The following is a 27,364-nucleotide window of genomic DNA, read 5'->3' as shown; positions in this document are numbered from 1 at the left end:
CCGGCCCTACTCCCATCCAATCACCCACCGCGATACGGGCACTCCAAAGGATCTACATACCAGCTCAGTCGGATGTGCCGGACTATCCTTGCGATTGTTTATTCGACTTCCCGTCACCACAATGAGAACACCATGAGTACGAAAGCAGCATTCCAGGCAATATAACGAACAAACGCAGTCAGACTGTGCTCACCACGCAGATACGATTGCATCATACTAAGCTTTGTTAGATCGACGGCTAGACATTAGCCAGGCTAAATTTACCCCCTCCCGAGCAGGTGGGGTTTGTTCGTCTTATAGGCGTCGAGGCTGAGTCCGTCTCTCCCCAGCATCCCAGCATGTAGCCAACCGCGCCGACTCTTTGCAGCCGGCCCTTCGGACTTTGATTCTGTTGGCTTGACAGCTTGCATCGCACACATGTTGCCAGACAACGGGTAACATGTCTGCGCCACCCCAGCCGGGCGGCCACTTCTCAAAGGATTGCCCTCCCCTCTCCGTGTCCACTTTGCATTGCCTTTCAAAACCAACAAGACGCCAATCGATCCTCCCAGCCTAGGAGTCGAGCAGAAGAAACGACTCACTGCCTAGGGATACATAGTGTGCCGTTTTCGCGTCATCGATTGGACTACCAGCCTTGGAAGGTCACGCCCAAAACCCGTTCTCGGCCCCGCATCTCCCATCACTGGTCAGAAAGTGGAGCATCACCACCACCACATTCCAGCTCCCCGCCTCGGTCATATCTAGGTGTCAGGCATCTCCGTCTGATTCCTGTCTCCTTACTGGTGTCGTCCCAACACACCACTGCGGCTCATCCATACATAGCTAGTTGCTCGCGTCAGCGGTTCGTCCAGCCGCAATGGCTCCGCCTAGGAAAGAGGAATGGGACGAAGATGAAGATGACAGAGGGCCGCCCTGGCCCACGGAAACTGAAAGCGATGATGAGATAACGGTTTCTCTGGTTCCAGTCGTTATCCCAACTGCTGTTCCATCGGTCGAACCAACATCGTACACTGCGATGCCGTCGATCACCCAGTTCTCAGTAACGAACAGTGCATGGAACTCCGAACTCTTCAGCCAACCCTCGCCGCCTCCCAAACCTGTTCTACCAAACGAAAGACCCCCTGGGTATCCGTCAAATCGTCCCTGGCCTCCTCCTCCATACGGACCCACCCCTTCATCTCAAGACTGGCAAACCTCCGCTTCTGCAACAACACCATACGCCGACCACCTACCCACAACCTCACCATGGACAACATCAATGACAACATTTTCTCTAGATCCCTCCGGACCACCTACCCCAACAAACATCTTCCCAGGCGCAACCTTGCCTCTACCCGAGAAACACACAAACAACACGCCCATCTACGCCGCCGCAGCCATCATCCCCATTGTCGTCCTCGCAATCATGGCCAGCGTGACCTTCCTCTGCGTGCGCAAACGAAAGAGACGGCGCGCCGCTGCGCTTGCGACTGAGCGCGAAGTCCAAGAGATGAAGATGACGACCCCGTCTCAGATATCGCAAAGACATGGGAATGAACATGTACAACCGTACATCGCACCACCACCTTCCCATCCTCCTCCAATCCTCCCACCAATCCCCTCCCTATCACACCACCAACACCAACAACAGCGTAACTCCCACCTCCTCCCCCCAACATCCACACCCAGCGCCTTCCACCCCATCATCCTCGGCCCCATCTCCCATTCCAACTCCAACGGCGCCTACCTCACCGGCATGGATACCTCAGACATGGTCTCTGTGTCTTCCAACACGCTCAGGCCGATTGAAGATCCTTTCGGCGATAACAGTAGTTTGAATGAGCCGCCGCCGCCGTATCGACCTTGTAGTTTGCCGCCGCCGAGTTTTGTCTCGGAGAGGGCGAGTGGACGTTGGAGTGGTGGGGGCCCGCCGAGTTTCACGACGAATTCTCTACGTAGTGCTGGGCCGCCTAGCTTTACAACAAATTCTAGGCAAAGTAGCTTGAGAGAGGGGGTGGGCGGGTTTGGTTCTCAGGCGCATCTTATTGAGCGGAGTCCTTTTGATGACCCGGATGATGGGGTGTCTGAAATATCAGGGCCGATACATGGGGGCAACGGGAATGGGGAGAGCATGTCAGCTGTATCGGACCTTTCGTACCAGCGAGAAACGTTTGATGAGTTTAGTAGGAGGGGGTTTTCTTAGGTAATGCAGGGGAGTGAGTTGGAGGGTTCTTTTCTTTCGACGTGTACATAGTTTTCGTGGAATGTATTTCATTCATCACTTTCTAGTTGTCTCACAATGACAGTAAAACTGCAGCAGATACAACAGGCTTGAAACTCGAAGATGAATGCGAAATAGAATCCCATACTATGACGTACCCCCCACCAACCCACTCATCTCGCGTAGCCCCTCACCCGTCCCCCATCCACCCTCCCAGTCGTACCTGAGACACCCATCCACTCAACAACCCTTAACCAATAAACCTAGCGACCACCGGACGAACCGATAAACTCCACTATCTTATCTCCTGAACTTCCCCTCCTCGCGAACGATGTGGAGGTGGCGGCGCGCTTACTGTAGACAGCAGGTGGGCATGGTTCGCGCAATCGTTCCTGAGACTTTGGGAACGCTATTGTAGTTTTGCGAGTTTGTTCACCAATCACAGCCCGAAGATCGAAAGGAATTGGAAGGATTGAGGAGCTGGAGAGGGGTTTGGGATGCACAAACGGGTTGGAAAGAACGATTGGAAAGAACGATTGGTACCTTGCATGAACGGCGGCGGCGGCTGTGCGCTAGGGTGAACGGCTATCGAAAAGTCCAGCTCACATGTTAATCGCAGCGGGTGTTGAGATACGAGGCGAGGGGTGGGATGCTCATCTACCCCGCGATTCATGCTGTACTTCACAGGAACATTTGCATCGAAATGTAGATCTACATCTATCAAGCAGACGAACAATTAAAACAATACTCCCAATCTTCATGCAGCTCACAAACACGCATCTATCTCGGGGCCAAAAGCATGCCTCCTCCCCACTACATCAAATGCGGCAAGTGCTATCGTGGCCCTTTCTCCGCTGCCCTGCCTGCCCTGCCTGATTTAAAAATCTAGAGCGTCCCTCGGACCATGATTCGCCGGGAGCGGGTAGCTTTTATCCAGGTACGTGGGTTTTTCTGGCATGATGACGGCTAGATTAATCATTTGCCAGCTGGCATACCGCGAGTAACTTTTTTTTCCTGGTTGCTTATTTAACGGCATGCGACGCGGAGGGATTCCGGAATGGTTGTGGGGGTGAAAGGAAGGAGGATGAAGGAGTGCATGGTTGGGCTGCATGATTGATGGAATGGAGATGGATGGAGCTGGAGGGACGGGTGCTAGTATGTTGTAGGTGGTAGCTGTTGTACGCTTGCTCAGGAGGTAGATGGAGAAGGGCTGCGCTGGTTGGTGGGCCGAATCAATGGATTAGCGTCGGCATCTAGGCATTGACCTCGTTGACCTGTCATTTCTAACCATCTCATCCTTACGGCACGCATCACCCAAGCCATGGTGTCGTTCGTTCCGTGTCCGTTCGCGACTTAGCTCATCGTTATGTTTGGCCCCATTCGCTGCTAGGCGCATGGCTGATGAGGCGTCGGCTTCCTTCGCCTGGCTGTGCGTGCTGGCTGGCCGCGGCGACGACAAAGAGCCTCTCTTCCATGCTTCCTCCCTGCCACGCCCACCCAATTATGACAGCCTCGCTATATCGCCCTCGCCGGCCCATGCACCTGCGGGCTCGGTACCTGAGCTAGACGCCTCCTAGCCCTCAGGAGACTTGGCCTAAGCCGCATTCCGGGTCCTGCTCAGCCGCTGCTGCCAGTGTGTTGCGGAGTGCTTGCTGCTGCTGCCAGCTGCGGGTCACGATCGGGACTATCAATTCTTCATCTTTGCCGAACTACTACCTTTGCAACTGCAGCTTCAGCTTCCCCGGCCCCACCAGCTGCTTAGTACGTGAGAAACCTTCGCCGTGCCTGGTCACCCAAAGCAAGCAACAGCTGCCTCTTCACAACCACCACGCTGTGCTGACGCCCTCGCTCGGTACCTGCCTCGACGACGTCTCACAACGCCGTCATATCCCCTGCTGCTGCTCAAGTGTACTACCCAACAGGTCTCACAGCTTCCCGTCTAGCTGCCTGCGTTTGCGAGAACATCCCGCCGTCAACAAAGAACTCTATCCAGGGCGCCTTTGTCTTCACCACCCGTCGACCCAACCCCGCCGAACGCCTCCTCGACTCGCGGACGACCCTCGACGTCTTATATTACTGCTACATGGTCGGGAAGGAAGGACATTGTGTCAGGGCTTTGTGTCATTGGGCTTGCTATGAGTTTGGATCAGCACATATATGGGTACGGCTCTCTTCTACCTTCCCATGTGGCGGAAGATGTGTAGCGTTCGGCTGGTGCAACGAGCTTCATCTGCATACCTCCGGCCGTCCTTGGCTTCATGTCATGTCGGACCAGACTATGTCCCAATCCAGGTCTAGGGTAGGCAGAGGTCAGGCAGCACCGCACGGTTGTCACTTGGAGCTCGTTGCCATCATCCCTTGCCTTGCTATCCCAAGAATACCTTTCTTTAGACTTCTTCCGCTCCTTCCCGTTCTGTTGATAGATCTCACTTTTGGTTTTCCTCATGTCTCGGCTCGCATCTGCAAGTGCCCCAGGCTAACGTGGGTCGCGTGCTAGATCGACGGACTGGCATCTCCCAAGTCCCTCCTCCACTCCCAAGTCGCTGACGTTCCCTGACGGGACTCTCAAAACACCAAAGACCGAGTCGTTTCCCCACTCGCACTTCCTCGACGCCTGGGCCACCCCACGACCCAATGGGCAGCACACCCCGGTGCAGACTCCTTCCTTCACACTCTCGACGCCCATAGGCCGGCCGTCGAGCTCGTACAGCCAACCCGTCCGCACTCCCGAAGACCCAGAGTTCCATGTCAACCACTTCGCACCGCAAAACCTACCTCTTCCGCCGGTCGACGTGTCCCAAAGGCTGTCGTCCTCGCCGGGCCCTAATCAGCTGAGGAAGGTTGGATCACAGGGACAGTTCGGCTCTCGTCCTGTCAGCATGGACTTCTCGCAGATGCAAACGCCACCTCCAACGAGGGACGCTTCGTCTAGGAGAAGCGTGCAACAAAGTGGACATGGGGTGGCAACACCAGCTACAGTGGTGCACAGGACGCCCAGCCAACTGCCGGAATCCTCAGGAGCTCTGTTTGACCAGACACCGTTTGGCTTCGCTGATCTGCAGTACACTCCACATATGATGCAGTTCCCCAGCGGTGGTCCAATGTCTGCGCCACCCATGCCTCAATCCAAGCTGTTCTGGGACCCAGCGAACGATGGCATGCAAATGGATCTAGATGTGCCGCTGGGAGTAGACCCCTTCGGTCCTACCCCACATAGACCGCAGCACGACATGAACTGGCAAGCAATGAACCATCCTTCGGCTAACATGATGCAAACCCCAGCGTTCCAGGGCTTCCAAGCTTCTCCCGTGCCAGCGTCGTTTGCGAATACACCCTCACAGCAGAGACACGGCTCAAGAAATGGCTCTTTTGTATATACGGCTGCGGGTGTCGATCCTAACATGCTGCTCAGCTTCTCCAACCCCGATATGACTGGTTCTTTTGGAAGCATGCCGCAGCAGCCAATGCTCGACATGTCAAGACAACCGTATGAGACACAATTACGGGATGCGGAAAATGAGAGGGCAATGGCGAAGAAGGCCAAGAGTCAGCATTCACGCAGCAACACAGCTTCGTCGTCGGGTTCAGCGGAGAACGCGAGACCTGTTCTGCAACGAAGCAATACCGATAGTGGGCCGAGAATAACCAGAGCAATGGACCCTCGGATAGCAATCCCAGCTTATGCTTCGACGATTCCCCGTCGCTCATCGCCGCTGAAGCGTCAAAGCGGCGGATCACTGAAAGCGATACCTGAGATTAGAAGACCCCGTACCCGGCTGATCATCGACGAGAGTGGTACGGCTCGCACAGAGACGATACCTACGGGAGATGATGAGACCCCCAGGAATAGACGGCAGACTTCGCAGCAAGATCTTCGACGCCAATACCCCGGACTGTACGAGGAGCAAGACAGCGAGTCGGATGACGATGAGCCAGCTCCAATCGTCAGCCGCAACCCATCCTTCGTCATACCCCAACCCGAACGTCGAGCTACGAAACACGCTCGAGCAGACAGCGGCGGGCTCGAACGAGCCAACTCCTTCAAGATGGCGCGCTCCGTCTCCGCCTCGCGACTCGCATCCGACGCCCTCTCCAAGACCTCTTTCGAAACGCTACGATCAACCCGCCGCTCCGCCGCTGCCGCCGCCGCCGAAAACACCATCCGTCGCTCCAGCGCCATGGAGCGCCCCAGCCTCCGCGAACGAGACCCCGAAGACACACACATGCCCGACTCCCCCGGCGACGCCCTCGGCGCCTTGAAAAAGGTCGTCGGCGCCCGCCAACAACGCATCGGTACGCTAGCATAGCCTGTCGCTTCCCCTTCTCTCGACTGACAAGTTCAGAACGCGCATCTCAAAACACACTGCTCGCACACAACCAACGGTGGGCGCAGGCCTCGGCCGATATGTCCACCTCGCATCCTCCTCCGTCACACAACGTACTTCAACATTTGCAATCGCACGGCGCGTACGACCCTTACTCTAATTCCTTCAACGGCTCGCCGACGACTACGACTACGCCGTCAACGGAATGCAGTAGCAAGAGTAATGATAGCACGAGGTGTGTGTGTGATGGTTTGGTCGATGATGCCGATACGTTGATGGTGCAGTGTGAGGCTTGCTTCAAGTGGTTGCATATGGGCTGTGTGGGGTTGAAGGAGGAGTGGTTGCCCAGGGTGTTTGTTTGTGTGTTTTGTAAGAGTGGGAAGGGGGAGAGTCCGTTGAAGGGGAAGAGGGGTGGGAGGAGATGAGGTGGAAGGAGCTTGCTGTGCGAGCTTGTTATTATGCGTTTGGAAATGAAGATAATGGGATTTATGAGAGATGTTTGGATGGTTGTACAGTTTCGGTGTTTGCGTATCTATGGCATGAAGGAAGTTTCTGGGGGGAGAAGTGGTTGATGGGGGCGAGTAATGAAAATAAGATTACATCGGGGCATGGCTGCTACATCACGTTTATACCGCGAGAACTTCGACTTCCTAGAGGGGTGAGGGGCTGACAATACAGTGAGTGTCATTTGTTGTCAATGTAGGAAGCAGGGCTGGTGCACACATTGGCTACATGCCAGCAGTCCATGCGGGATATGGGTAGATGCTGAGCACGACATGCCCGTTACCACCGGAGAGGCATTAGCTGACACACCACCAGGAGAGATACGTGGTATAGACGCGACAGCTTCGGCTGGGGAAAGAGGCAAAGTAGGCCTCTCGGTACTACACGGCAGCCAACAAGACTAACCGTACCAAAGGCCCCGCCGGCAGCATGTCACTCTCAGAGTTGCAGTGGCTTGGGTCCAGATCAGTGTAGCGCATGGACACGGAATCTGGAAAACCACGAGGAGTCCAAGGAGAAGGATGAAGTCCTCAAGCCCCCATACAAGGACCCCCGCCGTGTAGCAGAGCTACGTCGTCAACGTCCCCTCGTCGGCCGTAGACAGCAAAGACTTCTGGCACAGTCTCCAGGTTGTTAAGATCAAGGGCAGCGTATTTGCTAATGAGTTGCCCGGATAAGGATGCCGGGAAGGTCTGGTTGAGCAATGACGGGCTGGACGTACTGAATGTGGAAGGGAGCGACGGGGGGATGCGGTCAGAGGGCATCGACTTCCTCTTTCAAAACTGACAATGGCTCAGCGCTTGAGGACAAGCCCCGCTTACCGCGTGCTCCTTCCGTTCTTCTTCAGCTGCAGCTTCTTCGTTGGTGATGTCCATCTAGACCCAACCACCGCATCTTGTATACGGTGTACGTGGGTTTCCAAATTCCGTCTCCATGCGCTACACTAATCTGGACCCAAGCCACCGTGTGAGAGCTTTTGTATAGGGTGGTTGAAGACGTCTGTAGATAGTGTGACTTGCGGTTCTCTAGTACTGTTCGAGAAAGTGACGTCGGTACGCGGAAGGAAAGGACGGCACGCTCATGCGGTAGCGGGAAGGCTTCGACCTAGCTACTACCCTACACCGACGTTAGCGCAATTTGGCGACTTCTCCAAGTCAACTTTTTGCCTCGTGCCGGTTATCGCAGTTTGTGGGTTAGAGGCGGCTGCATAGTCATTTTGTGCCTTCCTGCCACACTGCGGGAAGCTGACATCGTTCCTTCTGATTAGTGACGTCACGCTTGTCGAGCAGCGAGGACACAGGCGATACTCATTGGTTGCAGTACTGCAGAAAGTGAAAGAGTATGCCCTACCTGTGTGTGGCTGAACCAAGAGTCGACCCCAATCCTTTCGAATAAGCGGTTATGCTATAGTAATGTGCGCAGATTGGGTGGGTAGTGTGGCAGTGTCTACCATAGTTCCTCCCTCGGCAAGGCCTCGCACCTGCTCTATAAAACCCGTCGCGCTCCCTCTTTTAGATTTGCACCTCACACACTCCTGCCCATTTGTATCCTATCTCAAAGCACGCACCAGGTGCTGACGTAGCCATCATGTTCGATAAAAAGGAGACCACTCCCCTTCTCCCTCTTGTTTCCTCTTCACCACCGCCATCCACATTTCTCACAGACATTCATAACCACTATATCGAAGACAAAACGAGCACAATGCCCAACTCACCAGTCACTCCATCAGCACCGGCAGGTCCCACCCCTCCTGCCACGCCAACCTGGGCCCAAATCGTCAATCTTTTCACATCCACTCCACGATGGGTCAACCCAGCCAACGGCGTACGCAGCCAAGAAGCCCAAGCCAAGATCGACCATAACGACCAAGCAAACCAGCAAGCCAACAAGCAGACTGCATGGGCTTTGGTCTTTCTCATCGTCAAGGGCACATTCCTCCTCCTCATGATCTGGCACGCAGCCCCCCTCGCTAAGACTGTTATCGACACTCTATCGGCTTAGGTGAGTCTAGCCACGCAGTTGTGAAGCAGGGGAACTATGCTAACGTCTTCTTCATAGAAAACCTTGAACACAACCGCAGCGCGCGATGCACTCATCGAGGACGTGCGTAACGACCTGTTCAACGATGTCACGAACGAAGCCCGCGATAAGCTTATTCAAGAAGTCCGCGACTTGGTGTACAACGACGTCATGGGCTCCGTCAATATCATCATCCAAGACTACATGGGACATCAAACAAGCGGGTAGGGGTGCTGGGGATTGAGTCTACGTTTAGATAGGAAGGTTACATTAGCACACAGCCTAATAGCAAGCCTCGCTACAAGCAACCAACGTCCTCTCTTCTGTTCATCATTGTGAAGCTTCTCCCACCGACACCGTACACAACCGTGTTCACGCCTCTACATACCCACTTACACGCTGTCACGCGAGGGCGCCTCCATTCCTAGTAACAGAGACAGCATACAACACCGTCATGTCCAGCATAGCGCGAGTAGTTTCCACCCTCCTTGTGTAGAGATAACATCGTCTCCGCGGTCCCTTGTGCTGACGCAGTAATACGTGTCGTCATTGTATGTACTCTCCTCGATGAAGTTTGGTCCGACAGTGCGATGTATCACATTAGGATCTCACTGTCCAGCTTGCGGATCTCACCCCCAGAAGAACGTGGGATCAGCTACTGCTGGTATAATAGGCTACGGAGCCGTAGGCTCTGGGGTTGTTGTGACATGGGGTGGGCATACACTACGGGACCATGTCGCGTATCCACTGGGTGGTCGTGATCACGACCTTATCGGTACAGAAAACTGACAATGCCTTAGGACGAGTTTCCCAGCAACAGATGGTTTGGCACGACCTACAAGCCAAGCTGGACAAAATGAACCACACTATCAAGCTGCTTAAGTTGGTTCCCGACAACGAAGCCGTAGCACACCGCACCGACCGTCTTGCACTTCGCAGGGAGTACAATAAACCCCTTAGGGTTCACCAAGACCACATTCGTCGGGGAGCTGTAGCCCAACTCGCTGAAGCAGAAGAATCTCTCGATACCGCATCTCGCCAGACTGATTTCTCGACCACCGCGCTCCGGGGACTCCGCGATCAAGTGAGAAACCTTCAGCAGTACCAGGAAGGTCTGCAACCCACCGAGCCGTGGTCGTTTAGAGAAGGAGATCACCAGCTCCCCCGACTCCAAGTCACCGCACCAGTGTGCATTCATCAAGACGTTCCCTGCAGCCGTTGTCGAGGCTCATTCCGAAGTCAAAGAGATGGCAAAGGCCATCGATGACACTCTCGCCCAGCCTGCGCAGTAGGTGGTTCAACCCACCCAGGCGACTACAACCGCGCCCGCCCCCGGGGCCTGCTCCTTCCGTTCTTCTTCAGATACAGAGAGTGCGAGAAGCTGACATCTACTTCGTTGTACGCCGGAGTGACGACAACACTAGGGCGAGGAGACTCCACTTAGCTCAAATAGCGCTGTATCTCACCTTCTGCACTCGATTACGAGCTGCAAGGACATCGATTTCCAACACCTGGCATGCAAACTCCAGCATCGAATGCAGGATCATATCATAACCGAAGAGCTTTGCAGACGCCTATGATGATAGTCACCCGTGGGCAGCTCCTCTATATCGACGACGCCGTCGACATCTAGTGGTAAGTGCCGCGAGACGACTACTACTTTCTGACCGACGCCTCTCTGCTCCACGAAGCATCTCGGAGTCTACGTTAACCTCCAGTCTTCGTCTGCGAGTATCTCTCAGTGTATCCCTTAAAACAGGATGGAGTTCAAGAGTATGATTGAGAGTATCAACGGGTGGCGGTGATGGATTTCTATTACCGCAGTTTGAAACGGACTCACAGCGCATAGCGCACCCGGATCTTATTCAGGCAGATTAGGCGCCTTCCGTGCTTCCGCTGTCAAAGTCTCGTACTCCTCTTCCCGCTTGTCTAACTCCGTCTGCCTCCTCTTATCACAAAGAACTCGACCCGTTAACGTAGAGTGAATCGGATAATCCTCCAGCATCATAGCCTTAGGTCTCGCCGCTAGTGTACCATCCGACGCGGTTAGCCAATATCCATGCTTGTGTTCACCGGGGAGCTCTCCCCATCCCATGTAGTACAACATGACCGAGAACTCGATACCCCGGCTTGAAGTTTCGTCTTCGCCTCTGGGCAAACCATCGTCGGCGCCTAGCACTTGGAAGTTTCGCATCTCCGCCATGTGAGGAGTAGGTATTGAGGAGGTTCGACGATCGGGTTTTATTCAATGAGTTGTGAGACAATGTCGTTCTGTAGGAGTTACGTCGCCTTCGCGGTCCCTTGCGCCGACACGATAAGACGTGTGGTTGCTGTATGCAGTCTACGCGATGAAGTTTGGTCGGACAGTGCGAAGTGTGACAGCAGTATGTTACCTCCTGGCTTCTAGAAGTTATCCAGCTACCCTTTGTCACTGTCGTCCACCACGTCTCTGACATTAGATTCCGCCATGTCTTCCACATCACGAGGTTCGAGCTGGAGCTGCACAAGCATCCCACTGAAGATAGTATTGCCCCTCTATGGGTAACATCTCAGTGTGAACTGCGAAGCATAGGCCGGTGAGCTACCGCTGGTGCGTCATGCCACGAAGTTGTAGGGTTTGGAGTTGTTGTGGTACGGGGTAGCCATACGCTGCGGGACAATATCGGCGCCTTATCCACTGCTTCGTCGTGCCCACTGTCTGTGGATCTGCCGTGAGGCACCCAGGCAAGGATGTGTTGCTGGCGGGTGTGTGGCGTCCTTGGTGGAACAAGGCAAAAGCCTGCTCCGCAATGGTATCTTCAATGTCTGAAATATCGTTCAGCATATCTTCAACATCCGGGCTACCCTCTTCATCCTCGGAATCATCCTTGAGATTCGCGAGATTGCCGTCTTCATTGTCGTAATCATCTTCACTCTCACTCTTGTGGCATGAGCCATCGTTGACATCACGACCCCGGACGTGTTCGGCCTGATGAGTGGTACTCTGGGTATCCATATATCCAGTGCATTGAACCGCATGTTGCCAGAGGTCGAAGTCACCGCTCGGTTTCGGCGTCAGGGTCATCGCCGCCCTCAAATGAGGTCTGCTTGGCCTCGCGACCTAGTATGTGAATGCTATGGCGTATGAGAAGTTCCGCGAGAGGAATACGAACGATGGAAACAACGAACGAAGTTGGCTCATGACGGTGCGGGGACACGACAACGTACGATAAGAATACACCAGGTTCAAGGAAATCGCGGCCGTACTTGACGGCAAAAAGAACAAGGGATACAAGGGGCCTCTACCCATCTGGGGTAGTTACCCCCAGTATGCTGCTTCGGTACGCCATCGTCATCGCCGATAAGATAGGTAAGGCCAGCCGATCGCGGTCTGAGACCTCGAAGGCAATATGCGCACTACAGGCTGGGAAAAGTATGGGCCTCACTGGAACTCCCCTCGAAAACGATTACGATGAGGTTCAACCCCCTATGAAATGGTCAAGAATCGAGCCCAGGAACGACATCAAAGTATTCAACGACTACTTCGTCACCAAGAAGCCGAAGAAAACCAAGGCCAAACCCCTCAAGGGCGTAAGAAACGCGATCCTCTCCACCAGCCTACAGGCCTGCTTCGTTCCCCTCGCAATCGACGACACTTTCAATAGAGGTCGCCTCGTTGAATTCTCGCGACACAGCGTGAGAAACACGAGATTGACACTACCGACGGCCGAGGCGGCCCATCAGAAAGAGACAAGACCCATTTGGGGTAAGTAGAAGGGGGGGAAGGACAGAGAGCGGTGGTCCGAGAGACTCCGCGTCCGGGCCCTGCCAGAGGTTCTTAAAGCACGTGTGAAGGTTGTGGGTCCAGGTGTGGCCGCTGGGGGGTGGACACCGGGACGGTCTCCGTCTTCCGTCTCCATCCAGTCTACCGGCCAGGACGCTCAGCTGGTAAGCGCTGACAAGCGACCCCCCATGTAAGCGCTTTGGGACGGCGGGGAAGTACTAGTGGTAGACGTCGAGTAGCGGTACCGACACCTGGGCATCGTCTTCTTTGCCGCATTCGATCAGGTTGCAACGCACAACGCTGTCGTGAACTATGAGGGCGAAAGTTACGTGGACATGAGTCACAACTTACGAAGAACGGTGATAGAGAGGCAGAAGACTTCCATGTCCCAGACGCGGAGCTATGGGTAACCGAAAGAGGTGCCAGAGGCATACATTGGCCACGCACTGAGGGAGAAGAAGCGCATCCAGCCCCTAGGAGCCTACTTAACAGAAGGATGCAAAGCCGCAAGGGAGTAGGAGGAAGCGCGCGGGAGACAAAGCCTTAGCGAAGATGATGAGGGAGCGGACCTTGCCAAAGATTCTGAGAGCAAGGATGAATATGGGGGTGCGAAAGACTTTGAGGGGCTCGGCCTTAAGACTTAGAGGCGACGATGGGTTTGGCTCAGGAAAACATCTTCCTCGATATGAGCCACAAGCAGGCGCGACAGCGTCTCTTGGATGGAAACCAAGGACGACTGGAGCTCTGCACGCATCAACACGCTGATGCAGCAAGTCGTCCCCATTCATGAGTCGGCCACGGAGGGCAAGATCATCGTAGCAGAAGACTTCCTGCGCTGTTTGGACGCGGTCAGCAAGTTTCGACTTCGAGGAGTGGGAAAGCCTTAGCAAAGAGGAGGCCTACGTCGACATAACCGCGAAAGAGTCCCGCAATTAACTCTTAGAGGAGACAGAGAAGGATTAGCACTCAACACAGGTTAACAAGCTTCCTAAGCAGATTCTCTCCCTGCACGAGTCCAAGAGCGAAGGGAAAATCATCATCACTGATGAATTTCTCCAGACTCTGGAAGTTGTGTCCAACGCCTTACGAGCAACGGGCATCGAATTCCTCGAATTCAACGGCCACATGAGCTTGAAGGAGAGGGACGCTATGCGCGAGCGATTCAACGACCCTAAAGACAAAGTTAGGGTTATGCTGGCGACCATTCAGTGCTTTGGTTTGGGCCTGACCCTGGTAGAGGCTACAAATATGTTCATCCTGACCCCAAGGTGGAACCCTGCCATCAATGCCCAGGCCGCCTCGAGGATCAACCGGATAGGTCAGAACCGTCAGGTAACTATCTGGACGTTTTATGCACACAACTCAATTGAGCGCTACATCGACAGAGAACGAGAGAGGAAGAAGAAGAAGAAGAAGGCTGTTCTGACCTTGGATCAGAAGGGGGTGAGTGAGCGGTTGAGGAAGAGAGTTTGACGGAAGAGGAGTTCCGCCAGACTCTTACGAGACTGCGCGTGCGGAAGACGGCGAAATAAGGCGAGAATAACTGAGCTGCCACCTGGAGACGACCCAGACCTTAACTTCACCAGGCAGCGCAGATCTCGGTCACTAACTGGGCGCATCTGGCCAGAACCCAGCGCCGCCGGGGCACAGGCTACCGCCTGGGCAAGAGAGTCCTCCGACACAGCTGCTGGGTAACCGCGAACAAAGCCGTACATATCTTGCGCTGCTAACGCGCAGGCGATCGCCCGAGTAAACAGGACTGGGCAGGACTGAGAGGTTACTGTATGGACATATGAGTCGCCAAATTCTATCGAGGCTTACGTCACAAAAGCCCGAAAGAAGAAGAAGAAGATCAAGGCCAAGTTGGCGTTGCACCATAACAGTGTGAGCAAGCATCTGAAAAGCCAGATGGCAAATCTGAGGAAGGATGCGTCCCGCCACACGCTCACCAAGTTGCGAGTCGAGGGGGCAGCTAGCAAGAACAAGGCAGCAAAGGCGTCACTACTGGATGGCAGCGGCTTGGGGGTAGGTCACCGAGGTGAGGGTGCAAGTCGTAGCAATGTATAGCGGCAAATAGCATGAGCTTGTTTGGGAAGTGATTTAGTAGATCCGGCTGGAGTTCTTTGTCGCGAGGGATGTTGTGAAGTGCGACCGACTGACTAAGCTACGGCGAGTAGCTAATGCGGCGGAAGAAGACTTTGACTAGATACGAGTAGTTTTGGAACATTAAGAGGGTGCGTGAAGGCGACAATGCCGTTGAACGGAGAGATTAGAGATACTATTGCTGAGTGACGAGCATACAGTGCGTATGTGAATAGTTGTAGCGAAACCTACCTGACCTCGTTGCTGTAGGCAAGTACGGCAAGCGGTTTTGTTGTAGCTAGATAGATAACTCTGCAAAGTATTGCAAGCTTTTGCAAGATTATCTAGGCATGGCGAGATGCAATGTCGTCGCGCTCTTTGTCTTTGAGGGTTATGGCGGCCGTGTGCTCGATGCGTAAGTCTTTTAGCTTCTTGGCTTCGTTCTTCTTTTGCTAAGTGACCAAGTCGAACTGTTCACGGAGCTCACGCATTGGATCATCATAGATGTCCTCTCCACCAAGGAAGTACAAGAACGGCAATTGCCCTCTGGTACCTTGCCTCCCTCACCCCACCCACGACGATCAAGGCTACCTCATGTTGCCGCGAGCTCGCCCTGAATGGTGAAGAGCTCAACAAGGTGAGCGAGGAAACGGGCGACTAGCTCTCATGAGAGAAATACGTGGGCTCCTTGGAGGAAGCTTGTATTTCTTCGGTGAGTGCTACGTCGCTTCCAGGATTTGTGGTCACAGAAGTGACAGAGTGCCACTAAGGAGTTGTCGGCTGCGCACTTGCTTGTATCGGATCTTATAAGAGAGCTTGAGGGCTATGTAGCCCTCACGGTCCGATGAGATAACTCGTACAAGGCGTCACTAAGGCTTTGTCAGCTTCTAGCTTGCTTGTGCCTGCCGCCTGGAGACTTCACTAGTGAGATGTCGGCCTCTGGGTAATTGATTCGGAGGCGCTCTCCACACGGAAGCTGTCAGTTGTTCTCGATATCGACTCTCTCTTTGAACTCACCTACGAGCTTGCAGCTAGCGTGTTAGGCAGCAACACTTTCATGGTAACCATGCAAACGCCACTAGCACCCTGGGGAAGCACCTGGGGGAAGCAACACAGCGAACTACCCGCGGGAACCACCCGCAGGAAGACCCTGGTGAATACCCTCTTTAAAGATGGCTCCTTGGGTCGGCTCGGTGAGGTGGCTCGTTAGGGTGCTTCCTCAGGGTGCTTCCCCAAGGTATCTCCCAAAGGTATCTGGCTCCCGTGGTGGATACCTTAGGGCAAACAACGGTAACACAGAACTTTCCCCCGTACTTTCTTCCACCACGAACCGTGGTCAATTCTTCCCCATCAAGTCCTCAAGACTCATGTAAAGCCCTGCAGACGGCCAGCACGAACATACGCAAGCCCATCTCGGAAACCACCCAGCGCAGGACGCACCATATCATCCACCTCTACGTCATCACGGGCCCGCATCCTGGTCCTCTGATTCTAGTTTAGGGAGTCTTGGACCTATAGTGTCCATAGGTCGCCTGCGACAACACCGCGTGGGCCCCAGAGATCTTGATCTGCGCGTCTGTACTCAGCGTACGCGGTGTTGCGTTCTTCAGGGACCTTGACAGTCGCACGAAGGAGTGACGTGGTGGAGGAGTTTGTTGAGTGTAGAAGTGATGAGTTGAAGTATCTGATGGTACCTGACTATATAGACTAGCACTAGCCTAGAAGCATCTACCCATCATGTGATCGCTTTATGCAGGCGGCGGTGATCCGGCGGGGGACAGGGAGGTGATAGACTACGAGATTTGGCACGGTGTGTGTTGTGGACGAGCTGGCATGCGTACCTAGGTAATGTTTTGTTTGCACTTGCATGTATGAAGCTGATGGTTTGCGTAACATGAGTGAGTAGGTGAGGTGGAGGAGAGGCGATAAAGATCGCATCCCGAAGTTTTCTTGTATCCACGCTCGTCTCATGATAACCCGACCACACCAAACCTCGAACAATTACTCCAAGTATCAAGCCACCGGCTTCCACATCTTCCAGCCCTCCACTTCAGCACCCGCGCTCTCAAGCATCAACTCTACATCTATCTCAACCTCCCTAGCTGTCTTGTCGTTGTAGTCGTAAGTAGAGTGTGCACCTTGCAACAGAACGACTTTGAAGCCAGCGGCTAGAGCACCTCTGCACGTCGAAAGGACGCAGCATTCACTTTGTATGCCGAAGGCTACTATCGTGTGTACACCCGAGCTTTTCAGCTGGGAGGCAAGCTGAGGGTTGGAGGAGAAGGTATCGCCTAAACGCATTTGTCAAGAGAAAACAAAAAACACAATATGAATACTCACGGACATCCTTCTCTACCAGTCGTTCCCATTTATTATCGTCTCGTGGCTTGAACACCAACTCCCACGCCTTACTCCCTTTCACCAGCGGTCCTTTCTCAGCGAGCTCCTCATGCTGCACAAATACGATCTCTATATCCGGTACTCTTCCCTCTTCACACGCCGTATCGATGGCCCGACGCGCTCGCTGCAGGATGTTCGTTCCAGCTCCTCGAATGCGCTCCGCATGTGGTATTTCGGTCGCTGCGTTTTGCGCTAATTCGACTTGGATGTCGATTGCGAAGAGGGCTGTTCGTGGCATGATGGGTATGGGGTTTGGGGATTGGGAAGTGGATTGGGGTGTTGGATAGGTTGGGTGTATGGTGCGAGGTGTATGGTGTATGAGTCATGGTAAGTATACTGGCGGAGGTAGAGCCGAAACACTGGGAACAACTCCGAGCACGAGGGAAGAAGAGCAGTATGATGGAGTTAGTGAGTCGTCTAGTCGTCTTCGAAAGATAGATGTAATGGTGAAATCTACTTGTGGTGTCTCTGCGAGGTTGGCGATGGAAAGTTACACAGTTTTACCTTGTTGAGCGACGAGATGTTAGACGCCGCTTGCAGTAAGATGGGGATATTCATTGCTTGGTTATGCCCATGTGGCTCGTTGAAAACATGAAGCTCTCAAGTCCACTGCCTCTACACTGACCAGCTTGACTAAATGAAGTCGCCTTCATATGCGTGATATAGGAGCCATGAAACGCAGAGTTCAAGCCAGCGAGGGGCAGAGTATACCAGACTGGGAGTAGTGGGTGATGCAGCATGTGCTGGCTGTCGTCGTTCTGGTAATTACGAGCGAAGAGGAATTAGTTCAAACAGGAGGGGTAGACTGTGCCCCGCCGCAGAGCCAGCACAGCGATACGTGGACATGAAGCGGCTGGTAAGACGCTTCGATGAATCGATGAAAGCGTCAACGATATATCGTGAGATTGGTAGCCCTTCTTTGTTTTGACGAGCTTGTGCCACCTGCGATCGTCTTCCTACACCGACCTTTTTACAAAGACGTGAATCAGCGACTCAAAGATTTTCTGGTTTTCGCCATGCGCGCGTGCAACGGTCTGTCTTGTGGTGGGGTACTGGCTATCTTTGAGTAGTCATGTTACATGCTGCAGAATGAGGCTGTACTCGCATGAAGGAAGATCCAGATCCTATCAAAGGCGAGGGTTCTCAAAAAGGCATGCAGGCGGGAACACTACCGGGGCGTCACCCACTGAAATCCGAAGGCTCCATGCTGGAAGGGTTGGAAAGGATGGGGCGCGAGGCCGTTGGTGTACGTTTGGGGTTAGGCGCTAAAGTGTCGGTGTGTAAACAAACTCCAGCACGCTCTTGACACGTCGACAACGCACGCGCTAGCCATCCCAACCACCTCGCAGCCAACCCCCACCGGGTGCCGCCTCGGCTCACCATGAATTTCAGATGATGGGATCCCTGGCCTCCCATTCTATCTATCTTGCAATTGTTCCATCTCACAAACTTTGAGTTACACATTGCGAAGAATTGTTGGAAGAAAGGTCGATATGGCTACTACGATGCACCACCCGTCTCCCCAGCCGGGCCTTACCTCATTCGCCATCTACGAAGACCCACAGGATCGCGAACCCTTGTCGCCGTCGGACTTGTTCGACGGCAGTGACTCGTACCACTCCGAACGCTCGTTCCCCATGGCCCACGACGTTGTACATAGCATTGAGCTGGCACAGCAACAGGAGCCCGACGACGAGCCCCAGCCCTACCGCAGCTCCTACACCTCGCGCCCGGGGTCGCAGCAGCGCATGTCCTCGCACTACAGCTTCGTCTCGGCTATCCCCTCCGAGTCGTCGATAGCTTCGAAACCCATCCTGCCCGCTAACGAGGCCGGTGCACGAGCACGCAAAGAACGTCCGCGCTTCCGGAATACTGAGTCTGTCCGCGCCATGCAGATGTCGTCGCCGCCGCCCACACTCGCACACCAGACCTCCCAAGAGCGACTCAAAGGGTCCTTCAAGCTGGCTACACCTAGCAGGAGCAGCAGATCAGAGCACGACATGTCGAGACAGTCTACCGGCTCACGGAGAAGGAGCATACGGGAGCCTCATAGTCCGAGACCGACCCCGACACCGCAGCAGGCGCCGCTGGTCCTGTTGCATGTTACCATTCTGCCCATGCAGGTACCGTACTCGCACGACATCATGGCCAGAATCATGCCTGATTGGCTGGTGGAGAACTACAAGCTGCTGGAGGAGAAGCTGCAGGACATCATCCTGATGCGACGCGGCCTTCTCATCCCGCACCCCAGGGACGAGTACGACCTGCTCGAGGAACGCATACTGGAAAGCCTGGAGCTCAGAACACCCCGCCTGCTCCCGTGCGGCCACTTCGTCCCACCCGAGGACGAGGACGAGCGGGACGACGAGGACGATGTCGCGAGCGTCGGCGACGAGAACACCGGACGGGGCAGTCGCATGAGTGGAGGCACACTGACGGAAGGAAGCAACACCTCCCACAACGGCGACCACAGCATGTGCATAGACTGCCACCGCGAACTCAAGAAGCCCGGCAAAGGCATCGGTGCCGGCACACGGAAATGGGACATCAAGATCTACGCTGCCAACGGTCTGATGCGCGCCGCTGCATGGCAAGCCTGCTGGAACGACATGGAAAGGTGTGACGTTGAGATCCACCCCTGGATCCCCGAGGAGGTCCGCAAGACACTCGAGCGCCGCGCCCAGGAGGAGCAAGAAGCCGACAAGCGCAAGGCACAATACACCGTCGAACTGCAACGCCAAATCCAAGAAGCCGCCGTCAAGACCAAGATCCTAGAAGAGGAAGCCAACGAGGCGAAGCGCAAGGAGGAAGCCGAACTACAAAAGAGCTTCGAAGAGGCCGCCGCCGCTCTACAAAGAAGCATCGAAGAGAAAGCAGCTGAGAGGAAGAAGTTCGAAGAGGACCTCCAGCTCAAGCTCAACGAAGCGAAGGAGGCTGTTCGTCTTGAACTCGAAGCCAAAGCCCTTGCTGAATCCGACGCCGTCGCCCAGCGTCTCCGTGCGCTGGAAACTGCTATCAAGGAACAGGAGAGCGCTGAAGCTGCCACACGTCTCTCGGCAGCTCAAATACCGCTCACCACGCTGCTGAAGAACTACATCATCCTTCTTCTCAGCGACAAGCGCAACTCTATTATCTTGTTACTGGCTGTTGCGGTTGCGTACATGGCGATGAACATGCGTGCTGCTCAGCAAGCACCCGCGTCGGCACAGATGCTAGAGCTCCCCACCGAGGTTGCGGCGCCCATGATGAATGCCGTCACGGCTACTATGACTGCGACGAGTTACTCTACATTTACGGTTACGGAGTTTGCCACTGCTACTGCTGTCCCGGTTCTTGAGATTGCGGACCCGGAGATCGAGTCTGTGGCTGAGGAGGTCAAGGCTGAGGTTGAGGTTGAGGTCGTTGTCGAGGAGAAGGCGGAAGAAGAGACATCTACCAGCCCCGCTGTAGATCTTGACATCTTCGACGTCGTTGTGGAGCAGTCTACTCCCCTCGCTGCTGCTGAGGTTGAGGTGAAGACGAACGTCGTTGTTGCTTCCAACCAGACACCCGCTGAATCCAGCTTCTGCGCTTCAGAAGTCGAACACGTCTTCGAGGCTCCGCTTGCGTATTGCGCGGCTTCTGCTTAGACGCTCTCCTACCTTCCTCCTCCTCCTCCTCCTCCTCCTCCATCGACTTCTCCCCACCCCGCATATTTCCTCCTCTTTTCCTTTGTCCTTTGTTACACTTTTCCTGTTCCTTTTCTCTTTTCTATGAAGCTTATAACGCATACCCCCTCACGGCCTCTAGCATCTACCTATCTATATGCATATACATGTGCATTTTGCATACATACACCACACGATACTATACCATGTCTTTCATGTTTCATGTTCATGACGTAATGTAGCGGTTTCGATTGAAGATATCCCTTTTCTTTCGCTTTTTTTTTCTTTCTTTATGGTTGGGTTGGGTTGGGTTGAGGTTGGGGCATAGCGGGTTGTTGGTTGATGATTTGGATAGTGTGGATATGGATGTGGATGTGGATGTGGATAGGGATATGGGGAGTATATACCAATATGAAGAATGAAGAATGAATGAAGATATGATATCATAATGTTGCCATGTATGGCTTGGTTTCAGTGTGTTTGAATTGCCATGAGAGACCGAATTGTCAGTGTAAATGTGAATGGTACCAGGCATATCAGTGTAGTGTGGAGATATTCGATGTAGCTTTCAAGTTCATTCGACACGGGAAAAAGCATAGTAGTCCGATAGACTGGTCTTTGTGATTATCAGATTCGTATCCAATGGAGCTCTGCAAGTATCAGGATGCACAAGCATCCATCTTTCAGTCTCCTTAATCCTAATGACACCACTATCCATTCACTCACGACCCCTCCCCCGCCTACTCCTCAGGCTGAATACCCTTCTTCTTCAACTCCTCCCTCTTCCTGCTCGCCCTACTCTTCGCATCCTCAACCCACGCCTCATAAGCCCCCTCGCCCTCCTTCAACTTCGCCCTCGTAACCGCCTTCAACAGTTCGCCAACAAAGCCTACGAAATTATGTCTCCTCAGCGAGTTTTCGTATAGCCACCTCGCGCGCTTGTCCTCCTGCTCTTCGAGTTCATCTTCGTCGCCTATCTCGCGTGCGCGGATGCGAAGGTCGCGACAGCAGGCCATGAGGTTGAACCGGATTTCCGAGGCGGGGTAGCGCGCGATGCGGCGTTGGAGGACGGGGATGATTTTGGCGGGGAAGTCGCTCGGGGTGCAGGGGCCGTGGAGGATGGGGGCGGGTTGCAGGCCGTCGAGTTCGTAGAGTTTGTTGTTTATGGATGTGTAGCTGGGTGTGTGGATTAGTGGACTGTGGGTGAGAGGTGATAGGGAAGGGAGGAAGGTGACTTACGCGATAAAGTGGAAGACATCGTCGTCTTCAGTAGCCGTCCTTTGTGTCTCGTCGACGAAAGGCGAAGACCGCGCGAAGGAGTTGTGAGTTTCGCGGATGAGATCCGAGTTCGACAGTGTTTCTCCTCGTAGCTATGCCTCTTTATCAGCCCCTCACATCCAAAAGCATCCAGTACAGTCCCTGCCTCCACATACCTCTGGCGGAAAGTCCCCAGCAAATTCCTTGAACTCTTTCAGTTCCTTGCCGATATCCACTTCCTCTTCCCTATTCAGCAGCAGCGAAACAATCGCCTGTGTACCACACGCATTCTGTATCGTTTGCGCAGGGAAGAAGAGCTTATTCGCCGCCTCGTAGTCGTACGTCCCGTCTTTCGGTACGTCGCTGGGTTTCTCGCCGGTTGGGTACTTGAAGAGGAAGATTACACCGTACAGTGTACCGAGGGCTTGTAGGTCTGAGGGTTCGAGTGTGGTGAGTTCTTCGAACTCTACGCCTTTGACACCGAGCTTCTCGATGAGGTATGTGAAGACACCCTGTGGGGTTGTTAGTATGCGGTTTCTCTGGGGGAGGGTGAAGGTGGGCTTACGGCATCAGACTCTATGGTGTTCCAGCCTCCCGACATAGTTGCGTGAAGGTAGAGCGGTGAGGTGCGCGAGTGTGTTGTCGATGTGTTTGGACCTACGCCATCGACAGGCGCCGCCGGAATAACTCCTCGGCCCGCGCTTCGGAACGTTCCGATGCCCCACTATGAATTGATGTGAACAAGGTCGTCCCATGTGCTGACCCCTCTACCCGGTATCGCTCGTGTTCATGGAATCAACTTCTCGTGTCACAGAACAAAGGCCTTGGCGAAGTTGTATAGATGCGGCCACGGCATGGAATCGATGCATCAGCCCTGCAATGACGTCTACCGTTGAAAAGTTTCACCTCATTCCAACCGTATCCAAGGCTACCTAGGTATGGCTAGCGTAAGGCAGATGGGGCTCCTTACTCAGTACTTCTAGTCATTTCAGATCTCCTTGCGAAATTTGCCTTGTCATATCTGTATACAGGTAGATCGGCTGTTTACCGGCAGATAGATCGGAAGCACGCTCCTCAGCTTGCTTCACGATAAGCTCATACTGTCAGGTCCTTTCTCCTTTCAAGACTAGAGCTCCATTCCATTCGCTTCGGTCATCACTTTCCTTTCCGTTCTATTGGCAGCTATGTCTACTAGTATGCATCGTGAGTGGGACTGTGCTGAACCCTGGTCTGCTTCCCGAGCACGCAATGGAGTTGCGGCTTCGCGCAATGGGCGTGGGTAGCGACTACCCAGATACGTCAGAGTGTAAACAGATCCAAAGATATTTCAACGCTGTAAATTTCACAGAACTCAACTCCCACCCACAACCATGATTCCAATTCGAGTTCTGCTGTTACTTTCCTTAAGTGTTGCCGCTCTTGCTGGGCGCTCTACCAAACCCAACTTCATCTTCATCATTACCGACGATCAAGACTTACATTTGAACTCGCTCGACTACCAACCTGCTGTGCAGAAGCATTTCGCCCAGGAAGGTACTTGGTTCAAGAAGCATTTTTGTACCGTAGCACTATGTTGCCCATCACGAGTGTCGCTCTTGACTGGGAAAGCTGCCCATAACACGAATGTCACAGACGTCTCAGCTCCTTACGGTACTTCGAACTTAAAGGAATAAGCTAGGAATTGTACTGACTACTAGCAGGCGGATATCCTAGATTCATTAAAGAAGGTTTCAATGATGCTTATCTTCCCGTGTGGCTTCAGGAGGCGGGCTACAACACGTATTACACAGGAAAGCTGATGAATGGACACTCCACCTCTACATACGATGCACCGCGAGCCAGTGGTTGGAATGGTTCTGACTGTAAACACCTCATAACCACTACAGCAACGCTGTCTAGCCACTGACATCCACAGTCCTGATTGACCCCGGAACCTACGTCTTCTACAACTCAACCATGACACGTAACCACGACGTGTACAGAAACCTACCAGGAGAATACTCAACCGACCTCGTAGCCAACGCCGCAGTCTCCTTCCTAGACGAAGCCATCGCAGCACCAGACCGGCCTTTCTTCATCGGCGTCGCACCCATAGCCCCCCACTCAGAAACAATTACCAACCCACGCCCTACAAAGTTCAACCTACCCGTCCCCGCAAAGCGACACGAACATCTCTTCCCCGACGTAAAAGTACCCCGAACACCAAACTTCAACCCCTCAAAAGTAAGTAGTCGCACCTCTTCTACCGCAGTCCGCATCTCACACTCGTACCCCATCAGCCAGGAACAGCATCCTACTTCTCCACGCTCCGCCCGCTCAACGCCTCAGAAATCGCGTACAACGACGCCTGGTACCGCGCACGCCTGCAAACCCTCCAATCCGTCGACGACCTCATCGAGTCTATCATGAACCGTCTGAGCAAAAACCCCGAGGTACTGGAAAACACTTATCTGATTTATACAACCGACAACGGCTTCCACATCAGCCAACACCGGCTCCCGCCCGGTAAATCCTGCGGCATAGAAGAAGACATCAACATCCCGTTCTTCATCCGCGGCCCGGGCGTTGCTAAAGGCGCAGTGATGGATATACCGAGTAGTCATACGGATATCGTGCCTACGCTGTTTCATCTCGCTGGTATACCACCCCGGGAGGATTTTGACGGAGAGGTTATTCCTGTTACGGGGGAGATGCAGGAAAAGGGTGAGGGTGGGAAGAGTGAGCATGTTAATGTTGAGTTTTGGGGGGAGTATCTTGTGGAAGGGAATACGTTTTATGGGCGGGATGTGTGGGCAAACAATACGTATAAGACGGTGAGGGTGGTGGGGGAGGAGTATGATTTGAGTTATACGGTTTGGTGTACGAATGAGCGGGAGCTTTATGATATGAAGGTTAGTCTCCTTTTTCTTTGTTCTCTCTTTCTTTCCCTCTCTTTAGTTCCAAGGCTTGGGGAAATGCGTACTAACAAACCCAACAAGACCGACCCCTATCAACTCACCAACCTCCTCTCCACACCCAACACAACCACCTCCTCCAGTGCATCCACATCCTCCTCTTCCTCCCTCACCTCCACAAACTCCTACCCCATCCTCCCCCTAACCGCCCGCCTCGACGCCCTCCTCCTCACGCTCAAGCGCTGCAAAGGCCGTGTGTGCACGCGACCATGGGAGAAATTGCATCCCAAGGGTAATGTACGCAACCTGAAAGATGCGATGCATGAGAGGTACGATGTGTTTTACCTAGAGAAGCAGAAGAAGGTTAGCTTTGATGAGTGTGCCAAAGGACAGATTTTGAGCGTTGAGGGGCCGCTGGAGCCGGTGGCTTGGAGGGAGGAGTGGGATGAGTGGAGTTGGGCTACGTAGATGATGGAGATGGGTTGGGTGGGGTGGGAGGATTGGATGGTAGGAGGATTGGGAAGAGAAGGTGACGATTGGAAAGGGAGGGGAGTGATGTGTCGTGAGAGTGATGATGGATGTTTCTCTCCCCATCTGCAAAACAACTGCGAATAAAGAAATCTGAGAAGGAAAGGAACAACGCCCAAGTCCCAACTCGACCCCAAAAACGGGATATGCCTCCCTTCTTCGAAGAATCCGAATTCCCACCACATCCGATGACATAACCACCCATCCATTCATCCATCCACAGCACAAGCCGCACAAACCACACACCCACCTATCCACCCATCCACCCCAAGCGCCCGGTACCGCCGACAAACATATCCAGCTGAAACTCCCCTCTCCCCCCACCTTCACCAGCATGTAACATCGCCCTGTGATCTGAAACACAACACCGGTATCAGGCCACCCAATATTCATGGAGAAATCCATAGTTTTTTCTCCCATGCTTTACGACTCAGGAGCCTCAGCTCTCGTGGTCGCTCGCATATACACGACTCAGTATACCCGGCGTCGATCACGTGTGGGGTCACTTAATCTATTGAAAGAACCTTGGAATAGCGAACAAGGCTCATCGGCCTGATTACCTGCCAGATGAGTGATATTACGGCCGAGGCCGAATGTTTCAGGTTACGGAGGTATTGCTCACACACTATTTTCTGAGACCATTGGAGTTATGTATCAGGTCACGAAGATGGTTGGCTGGTGTGTAGTATTGGGATTGGCATTGCCTTTAGGCTTATTGGGGTGAATGATAGTAGCGCAGTAGTAATAGTAGTGGTAAGTAAGGTTCAGGCGGGTGGGCTTGCATAGGCGGGTTTGTAGTGGACGATATATTGGCAATATGGAGGATTGGAGGGGTGAGTACATATGATGTGGTGGTGGTGTGTGTCTGGGATGTGAGATCGACGATACACAGTAGATATGCGTGAATATCAAAAAGTTGATTTTGCAATCGAGGTGGTGCATGTTCGGCCGGTGGATCAAAACCCCCCCAAAGCGTTCGGAGGAATTGACAGGTCACATCACAGTGCACGCAATGGCCCGTGAGGGCGGAGAAGAGGAAGTGTCTGTGTGGTTTCTCTGTGTCGCCTGCCACACTTGCCGGTAGAAATCGCTTCCGCGCCAATGGTAGCTCAGGGTGCGACGCTTTTTATAGCTCTGGGCCGACGGGTGGAGAGGGATGCTTTGCATGGTCGTGCAGGTGCAAAGTGTGGCTTGCAGATGGCTGGGGAATGTGTATTGCGCGCCGCGCTGAAAACTCGACATTTTGTGTCAAAACTTGCATTTGGTAACCGGCTTGGCTGCGATGTCTTGTTGTCGTGTGACTGACGGTGTGGTGTCGCGACATGAAGCCTCTTCAGACGTCATAAAATGTATGTATAGTAACGTCCGGATGTTTTTTGTGGTTGCTGAATCGCTGAGTCGGTTAGTAGTGCGCTGGCTTAGTGTACGCTGGAGCTATGCTGAGGCTACGCTGAAAAGGCGAATAGGCCATCGGAAAAGACCGATGCGACGATGGACGACAGATGCAAGTGGAGAGGTGTCTTGTAACCCTAGTCGCAGAACCCCAGAGAAAACATGGCTGCATGGGTAGCCCTAGATGCACGGTCGGCTGCAAACTCCCAGGGTAAAAGGACCTTAATCCTAAGAATAGCCACCACGGATCTATGACAACCAAACACCAGCTCGACGTAGTGAGGTGGCTGAAGGAAGACTAGCCTGCGAATACACATGTTGTCGCATGAACCTGCTTTCGCGCATTCCGCTAT

At 53.6% G+C, this 27,364-nt stretch overlaps 8 protein-coding genes across 8 annotated transcripts; 7 read left to right on the top strand and 1 right to left on the bottom strand.

Annotated features, from left to right (window-relative positions):
- Positions 1-4,357: 4,357 nt before the first annotated feature.
- Positions 4,358-6,507, top strand: J4E83_009036 (uncharacterized protein; the record flags this gene model as incomplete). The annotated part of the gene is made up of 3 exons (XM_049335929.1): positions 4,358-4,361; positions 4,493-4,499; positions 4,698-6,507. The coding sequence occupies 3 exons, from the start codon at positions 4,358-4,360 to the stop codon at positions 6,505-6,507; spliced, it is 1,821 nt and encodes a 606-aa protein (XP_049184963.1).
- Positions 6,508-8,730: 2,223 nt separating this feature from the next.
- J4E83_009035 (uncharacterized protein) lies at positions 8,731-9,030 on the top strand (the record flags this gene model as incomplete). Its single annotated transcript, XM_049335928.1, has 1 exon — positions 8,731-9,030. One exon carries the CDS (start codon positions 8,731-8,733, stop codon positions 9,028-9,030), a length of 300 nt encoding a protein of 99 aa, XP_049184962.1.
- Positions 9,031-9,868: 838 nt separating this feature from the next.
- J4E83_009034 (uncharacterized protein) lies at positions 9,869-10,340 on the top strand (the record flags this gene model as incomplete). Its single annotated transcript, XM_049335927.1, has 2 exons — positions 9,869-10,160; positions 10,192-10,340. The coding sequence occupies 2 exons, from the start codon at positions 9,869-9,871 to the stop codon at positions 10,338-10,340; spliced, it is 441 nt and encodes a 146-aa protein (XP_049184961.1).
- A 2,017-nt stretch (positions 10,341-12,357) lies between these two features.
- J4E83_009033 (uncharacterized protein) lies at positions 12,358-12,801 on the top strand (the record flags this gene model as incomplete). Its single annotated transcript, XM_049335926.1, has 1 exon — positions 12,358-12,801. One exon carries the CDS (start codon positions 12,358-12,360, stop codon positions 12,799-12,801), a length of 444 nt encoding a protein of 147 aa, XP_049184960.1.
- Positions 12,802-13,411: 610 nt separating this feature from the next.
- On the top strand, positions 13,412-14,284 carry J4E83_009032 (uncharacterized protein; the record flags this gene model as incomplete). The annotated part of the gene is made up of 2 exons (XM_049335925.1): positions 13,412-13,417; positions 13,787-14,284. 2 exons carry the CDS (start codon positions 13,412-13,414, stop codon positions 14,282-14,284), a joined length of 504 nt encoding a protein of 167 aa, XP_049184959.1.
- Positions 14,285-18,786: 4,502 nt separating this feature from the next.
- On the top strand, positions 18,787-20,922 carry J4E83_009031 (uncharacterized protein; the record flags this gene model as incomplete). Its single annotated transcript, XM_049335924.1, has 1 exon — positions 18,787-20,922. One exon carries the CDS (start codon positions 18,787-18,789, stop codon positions 20,920-20,922), a length of 2,136 nt encoding a protein of 711 aa, XP_049184958.1.
- A 758-nt stretch (positions 20,923-21,680) lies between these two features.
- J4E83_009030 (uncharacterized protein) lies at positions 21,681-22,798 on the bottom strand (the record flags this gene model as incomplete). The annotated part of the gene is made up of 4 exons (XM_049335923.1): positions 21,681-22,116; positions 22,180-22,310; positions 22,374-22,709; positions 22,763-22,798. 4 exons carry the CDS (start codon positions 22,796-22,798, stop codon positions 21,681-21,683), a joined length of 939 nt encoding a protein of 312 aa, XP_049184957.1.
- Positions 22,799-23,567: 769 nt separating this feature from the next.
- On the top strand, positions 23,568-25,559 carry J4E83_009029 (uncharacterized protein; the record flags this gene model as incomplete). The annotated part of the gene is made up of 4 exons (XM_049335922.1): positions 23,568-23,730; positions 24,113-24,420; positions 24,477-25,088; positions 25,176-25,559. The coding sequence occupies 4 exons, from the start codon at positions 23,568-23,570 to the stop codon at positions 25,557-25,559; spliced, it is 1,467 nt and encodes a 488-aa protein (XP_049184956.1).
- Between the last annotated feature and the right edge of the window lie 1,805 nt (positions 25,560-27,364).

This window comes from Alternaria metachromatica, assembly GCF_023757995.1.
Source record: "Alternaria metachromatica strain BMP 0045 chromosome Unknown scaffold_29, whole genome shotgun sequence".
Lineage (NCBI taxonomy): Eukaryota > Fungi > Ascomycota > Dothideomycetes > Pleosporales > Pleosporaceae > Alternaria > Alternaria metachromatica.
This window is presented reverse-complemented; position numbering and strand designations above follow the sequence as displayed.